The sequence below is a fragment of the Nicotiana sylvestris genome, chromosome 6 (assembly GCF_000393655.2).
Source record: "Nicotiana sylvestris chromosome 6, ASM39365v2, whole genome shotgun sequence".
Classification (NCBI taxonomy): Eukaryota; Viridiplantae; Streptophyta; class Magnoliopsida; order Solanales; family Solanaceae; genus Nicotiana; species Nicotiana sylvestris.
In genome coordinates, this window is record NC_091062.1 from 8,437,435 (window position 1) to 8,444,622 (window position 7,188).

General features: G+C 35.3%; 1 protein-coding gene across 2 annotated transcripts; it reads right to left on the bottom strand.

Moving 5' to 3' along the window:
• Window positions 1–396: 396 nt before the first annotated feature.
• LOC104215456 (probable lactoylglutathione lyase, chloroplastic) lies at window positions 397–6,706 on the bottom strand. 2 transcript variants are annotated; one of them, XM_009765269.2, is made up of 9 exons: window positions 6,391–6,706; window positions 4,190–4,394; window positions 3,960–4,084; window positions 3,752–3,816; window positions 3,360–3,572; window positions 3,200–3,247; window positions 1,513–1,620; window positions 1,017–1,157; window positions 397–909 (listed from the first exon to the last, which is right to left on the bottom strand). In XM_009765269.2, exons 1-9 carry the CDS (start codon window positions 6,530–6,532, stop codon window positions 868–870), a joined length of 1,089 nt encoding a protein of 362 aa, XP_009763571.1. In that variant the 5' UTR covers window positions 6,533–6,706; the 3' UTR covers window positions 397–867. The 2 variants fall into 2 exon arrangements, with proteins under 2 accessions (XP_009763571.1, XP_009763572.1); XM_009765270.2 differs by having other exon boundaries at window positions 4,190–4,391; window positions 6,391–6,705.
• Window positions 6,707–7,188: the final 482 nt, after the last annotated feature.

Genomic DNA, 7,188 nt, shown 5'->3' on the forward strand with positions numbered 1-7,188 from the left:
CTAGTCCTTCCCGAACCTCGCACATAGCGAGAGCTCGATGCATGTAAATTTGGACATCTTTTCTTTAAAAAATTGCACATGAAAATCTACCCATTTCACCCTAGGAATCCCTAAGTGACGACGTCAAATATGAGACGATCTGCTAACGACAAGAATATAAGTGAACCAAAAGTGCAACAAAAGGCAAAATTGAACCTATTATAGCAACTTCCCATTTTTTCCAGATTACCAATCAAGCTGATTACAAATGATTTCCTTTAATCGCCTTTACACCATTTGTATTTTGTGCATAGAACTTTTATTTACTATTGAACAAAAACTAAACTTGACCTGTTTATTCATGGCTTCCTCCACTCTTGAATTCTGATTCATGCCCAACTACAAGGAAATCAGATATGGCTTTTATACTGACACTCTTCATATTAGAACAAAATAATTGACCACAATACAATAGTGGAACTTGCAACTGGCAACTGATTGATCCTCAGTACCTATGGTCCAACTAGAAGAAAAGAGTCAAATGAACAATTGAAATTAGGGATTGTACATATTGGAAATAGAGAACTACTAAGTCCTCACTTTGCTAAGTTTTTCTGAACTGATTTCCTAGTTTGCAAAGTTTTCCAGTAAGAAAAGGCAGCAAATTTATTACAAAAAGTAGGTAGATATACGAGTTCATGCTTCTATTCTTTTTATGTTGGTGAAGCAATAACTTCTGTAATTTTATCCACAAAATGCACAATTTTAGGCTCTTTTTCATGGTAGTCCCTTTGTATCGATTCGGTCAAAGGCAAGGAAGTAATTTCGATGAAGCATCAATGTCCTCGAGATGTTCCGTATATGCCTACTCTTTCCTCCAAAAACAGCTTACTCCAATTCCTTGAGAAAATCTACATTGTCAACAAAAACCTGCATGTTTTCCAAAGATGTTATAGACTCACGTATTCAACAACAGTAGAACTTACGACTAGTGAACTAGGGGGAAAAACACATAGTTGTAATGTTAAGAGTATTACCGATTTCCAACCATCAGGATCTAGGCATGCTACAATTTTGGTGCTGATACCAGGTAGAGGTCCTGGTTCCCTCGTAACTTTTCCGCCACACAGTCTTATAGCTTCTGCTGTCTTGTACACATCATCTGTGCCTATAGCTATCTGTTGGCAGAAGTGTAAGTCAGTGAACTTTGGATGGAATGAGTAAGGAATCAAGCTAAATGTCTCGTATACGAAACACAGTAGTTCTTTTTCTTTGTTTCTTTCTGTTTTCATTGATAACAGAAAATATTTGCTCTGAAGGGACGCAAGCTTGGTTGATTCTTGAGTGTACTTTGGTAATAGTATGAAAGATCTAATGACCGTAACTATTTTTTCACGTAAGCCGTTGCAAGCAAATGGTTTTGAAAGGCTTTGGCCATTTTTGGTTATAGGAATTTAACTGGTTCAGATAGTGTGCTACCAATATAACATATGACATGTAAAATAAAGGTGCTACTATTCTATGGAGTGCTACCTGTGCATATGCATTTCCCTTGTCATATTCAGTGACACCATAATTATATGTCAACTCCATCACAGCACTCGTATCTTCTGGACCATATCCCAGCATTGCTATTGTATACTGCAAATTTCAAACAGCTTTATGTAAGACTATTTTATTCAATAATAAACAAAGAAGTTTCCATCGGCTGTCTTCTATATGCATGTTTATTTAGTTTGTTAGAAGTTGCTTCGGATCAAGCTACAAACTTGGTATGTCATGAAATTTGTTGTACGGCTGGTAACAATAAGGCAGTAGCAGTTAGCAACTATCTTTCCTTTCTACAAACACTAGTTAGTAGTTGTTGTTTCAGCTGCTAACCTATTAGAAGTTGCAAATCAACATTTTAACAACTGCAAGGGTAACGGATATGACGATATCACCACAGCGTATTCATGAAACTCAAATCAGATATAAAGCAGCATATTCAGTACTGGCAAAAAATAACATCTATTCCAACATTCCAAAAGCTTGACAGATTCAGAATAGAAAGGTGAAGATCACTAATCTTCAGCCTCATTCTTGGTCACTAATTTATGTTTTCTCACTGAACAAAAGTCACAAGATCAGAACCTTGACATAAAACACTAATATGCCCTCAAGTCCATTTTATATGACGCGGTTTAAGATGTTAATTTGACTTATAATTATATTAGGGACGGTGGAAGAAAAATCTTCAAGCAATGGTTGAATTATTAGTTTGAGAGATAAATGTCACTCAAGTTTACAATTTTAGTAGTTTAATGAAAGTTGTGAAAGTTGTAGAGAAATCGAGTGGTGTCAAACATCGTATAACGTCTCAAAATGAAATGACTGTTATATAAATTGAGATAAAGTGCTCAAAAGAAAAATTATTTTGACTCTTAAAATAGTAAATAAGTCAACTACTTCCATTTTTTAATTTTTTGCATGAAAGTATAACAAAATAAATTCGTCCCTAGTCTCTACAATATAAAAGGTTACATCACAAAAAAGAATATTGAATATAAGAAGTCAGTCAATAGGTAATGATATCAGATCGTGATACAGCCATTGAATTCCTGAAACTTGTCGAAAGGTACAAAAATTTAACATTGCTCTCATCATCAGCGGAACTGTATCAAACCATTTAGGATGTCGGAAAAAAAGAAACTGTCTCTCATAGAATGTGATGCAGGAGCATGAAAGAAAGCAGAGTGCTCATCAACACTTACAAAAGCGGCATAGCAAGGCAGTCAAATTGAAGTACTACTACGAGTAGACTTTGAACCATGCACATTAAAGAATAGCATAAATAGCAGTTTGCACAAACAATTGGCCTAATTGAAGTACTGCTATAAGTAAGTCACAGAAGCCTACATTTTTTTTGCAGGGGGGGGGTCATTTTCATTCTGTCCAGCCACATCTGTAACTACATTTCATAGAACAAAAGGGGAAAAATTTCATCTTTGCTTGAATTGTTTCTTAAGAGAACGCTTGCTTGGGAAAACACCAAAATGTATGGAAATGCATCAGAGAGTAAACCTATCTCCACCGTGCAATATAATTACATATGCATCCCACTAACTTATCTTCTTACTAATATTCCAGGCAAGAGGTATTTAAGCTGCATACACTAGGTCAAACATCCATGATGATTTCATTTGTTATGCCGACTGTTTAAGAAAATCTGCCAACTTACCTTGTATTCCGGGTTGTCACGTGTGCGGAGAAGCTTCATACCATAAGCCTGAAGATAAAATTATGGAAAGTAAGGATTTCCGGCTAATTCAGCCAATAAGAGCACAAGACTAGCAGAAAGTACAATAACAACAATACTTATGAAGTCGTAGTAATCTTACCTTCTCATAAAAATTTATGGCGCGGTCAAGATCTCCGACTCGAAGCATTACTTGGCATAGGGGCTCGGGTGTTGGACCCCTCTCTAAAAGTTCAAACTTGTAACCATCAGGATCTTCAATAAATGCAATAACTGTCTTCCCTCCTTTAACGGGACCTGGTTCCCTGCTTACTTTCCCTCCCTTAGCCTTTACGAGTTCCACTGTCTTTGAAACCTATTGCACAACCCACAACCAGGTAAGTATATAACAGGGTTATGCAAATAATACACCGCAATTTAGCGACCAACGACAAAATGCAGTAACAGTTAAGAAAAGAAAGGGCCTTTCGAGATATACAAAATTATACGTTCTATGTAAAGTTCCTTTCACTCTCTATTTATAAAGACACTTACATCCTCTACAGCAATTCCGAAATGGCCAAACCCAGATCCGATATCATACTTGTCAACTCCATAATCTGACGGTGTCATAAGATGAAAACATTAGATTCTGACAATGTAGAGCTTGTAAAAGAGAAACTTAATTGCAGCCGTAAACATTTGAGTTGTGTGCAGAAAGAAAAGGAAATGGCATACTGATTCGGATAGCAGAGCAACTTACTGTACGTGAGTTCAATCACAAAATGAGAGTCCTCTGGTCCATATCCTAGAAATGCATTTGTGTATCTTTCCTCGGGGATGTCACGCTTTCTCAATAATTTCATCCCTAGGCACTCCGTATAGAATCTGAACACAATTATGGAAGGTTAGAAGAGGGAGTAACAGAGAATAAGATCATGACATTTGAACAGAATAAGATTAGCAAAATATGGAGTGTCAAGATATTTGTACTTTATTGTCTTTTCAAGGTCCCCAACACGGTAAACTACATGGAGCATTCTTCTTTTGTCCTGTTTGACCCACTCTAGGACATTTTCTTGGGTAGTAGTGGTGCTTGCTTGCGCCATATTTCCCGCAGCGCTGACCAACAAACTGCCCCCTTTTTCTCTTAACAGATTAGAAGCTTTAAGGCCAAAAGATTGCAACTGTGGAACTGCTGCAGAACCATCAATAATACCAAGTAAGCAATTCTCTTACCAACTGATGCACACACTAAAATCCTGGGATACAGTAAAGTCTGAAGGTCAACAGACACAAGCAACAATTTCCACCAATAGCATACAAATCGACCACATTCACCGCCGTGTTGGTGAACTATGTTGCCAGGACTCTCCAAAATATTGCCACATGTATCAAATCCTCCAAAAATGCACTACTTTTAGAGGATCCGAAACGCACCCTGCGACATATTTGGAGAGTCCGAGCAACATAGTTGGTGAGCAAATCATAATAGAAAATTGGCGCAAACTATTTGATCATCACTGTTTCAAATTATTGTAAGTTATATCCTTCTTATCCCCCTGAAGACAAAACTCACACTACTCTCAGTGCAAAATACAATTGTAGAGAAAGAGTAAGAGAAGACATCTTAAAACAGAAATACTCCAGCACCAACCTTTTTAATTTACTGCAGCACATGTTTCCATGTTAGACATCATCTACGGGTGGTGATCTTATGGTTAAATGTGCGGTAGTGGCTTTATTAATGCATAGAGAAGCAATCACCCTAACTAACTAAATAACTGCCAAGTTAAGCGAATTGAGGTATATAGAATGATGATAGAAGCGATGATGAAAATTATGCTGTCTGAAACCAGAAAACTTTTAAATGAAAACAACAACAAAGCGAGGAATCCCTTCCACTGAGACTCTAACCCCAGAAAATGGAGCTCTTTTATTAATATAAGAACCAGAGATGAAAGATGTGACTCTTAAATACTAGATCCAAGCCAATGGGAAATAGAAATGTAGTGAACCGCATTAGCTATACATTTTAAAGCATACGACTGGCATAAACGATATAACTACAAGTTTTTATATTTTCTAAAGTAGACTGCATAAAAACGACATTAGCGCTCTAATTTTCTATGAAAATAATAAAATCTTTGCTTCTAGACCAATGAAACTAATAGTAAAGAAGAAGAAAATTCAGCACAAAAGACAGAGATAAACTACTATTTTACGTCAATCAAAGAACATTAACTATCCATATAACAATTTCTTAAGAGTAAATTTGGCCCCTTCAAGAAAGGTTTTCTTACTATCAGAGATACAGACAAGTTCCATCACAGACTAGAGTAGACACATCAGTTATATGCCAAAATCACATTTCCACGTTCCACATACGAACATATAATTTTTTCAAGAGACGATGTTATCAAAGAAAGAAACTTCTACATTAGTAGCATTACAACATTTTCTTTAACCTCCATCCTGCGGTAGCCGAACTAGATACAGCAAAGGGGGTTCAACTGAATCACTTTCGCCGGAAAATTATACTACGCAAATAGGACAAAAATGATTTTTTTTAGTTAAACATACACTGGTGAATCCACTTAACATAAGAAAAGATCCCAAACTATGACATTCTAGTTTTTTTTTTTTTTTTGAATCCCTTGTATAAATTCCTGGCTCCGCTACTGCCACCCCGGCAGCAAACAATACTTCCTTGTGCATTATTTGTAAATAAGCATATTGCACAAAGAAAAGACCCTTAAAACCATAACTGCATACTGGTAACTCGGTGCACATTCTATACTACAAAAAATACGAAATGGATACACACAAAATTGATCATAAATTGAGAAAAATAAATTAAACCAAACAAACAAGGATTCAATATGAGCAATTAAAAAAAGAATTTAAAGTGGGTACATAAGAAATTGGCCATATACAACAAACCAGTGAAATCTGGACAAAAAAAACTGAATTTTATATACACTGACAGTGTAATATTATTTTACACCAGTCTGAATTTTAACTGTGATAACAGGTTAATTACCATTTTTTAACATATTACCAATTTACTACTAATATTTATCAAGATATTTACATAATAAGTTGACCTGATTGTTTAAACTCAGAAATAAAAAGAAATTTAATAGTATTAAGGGCTGATCGAAAAAAGAAAAACAAAAAGATAGAGAATTTACCGCTACCCAGATGAAAAGAACTGAACTTTCGTTGAGAATTATGAGAAAGAAGCGAAACACAGAATCTTGAGGACCCAGAAAATTTATGAAGAGATGAAAGTGAAGGCCTAATTGAAGAGGCCATTGGTATTATCCTCACCATTTTTATTTAATTTTTTAATGTCAAGCTGCTTTTTTTGCAGCTATTTATGAGACAAATGGCAAAGGCTGAAAATGGGAAAGAGGAAAATGAAGATTTGATTTATGTGGGAGTGAAGTGTGGAGCTAAACTAAAGAGAGAGAATATACAAAAAACAAAGCGTTTGATTAATTTGATGATGAGTAAGGTTGTATGATTGCGATGGAGAAGAGACACGAGACTTCACCTCTTCTTGGGCTTTTGATTTCAAGAATAAAATAGGAATCTTTACGTAAATAGCCGGTCATATTTATTGTTTAATTTTTTAGTAAATATACATAGATTATACATTGATCATATATAACTATACACATATAATACATAAATTATACATATATTATATCTCTACCGGCTATTTTTAGTTTAAGTGGTTAAGCGAGCGGCTATGTGGATTAATTTTTTAGTATTAGATTTAACTAAATAGCCGCCCACCTAATCACTCAAACTAAAAGTAACATGTGAATATATAATTTATTATGTATAATTCGTGCATCACATGTGTATAAATGTATGTAATCATTGAGTAATTTATATATACCGACTAAAAATGTAAACAGTAAAGCTAGCCGGCTATTTGTGTTAAAAGAGAGAGATGGGCTATCATGACCCGAATAGCACAA

Bases quoted from the DNA above. Each gene is read 5' to 3' on its own strand.
- LOC104215456 (XM_009765269.2), bottom strand. From the start codon at position 6,532: ATGGTGAGGATAATACCAATGGCCTCTTCAATTAGGCCTTCACTTTCA. The intron at 3,817-3,959 runs GTAAGTTGCTCT...TGACACCGTCAG, and splicing joins TGTGATTGAACTCACGTACA to ATTATGGAGTTGACAAGTAT. The intron at 910-1,016 runs GTAATACTCTTA...GAAAACATGCAG, and splicing joins ATCCTGATGGTTGGAAATCG to GTTTTTGTTGACAATGTAGA.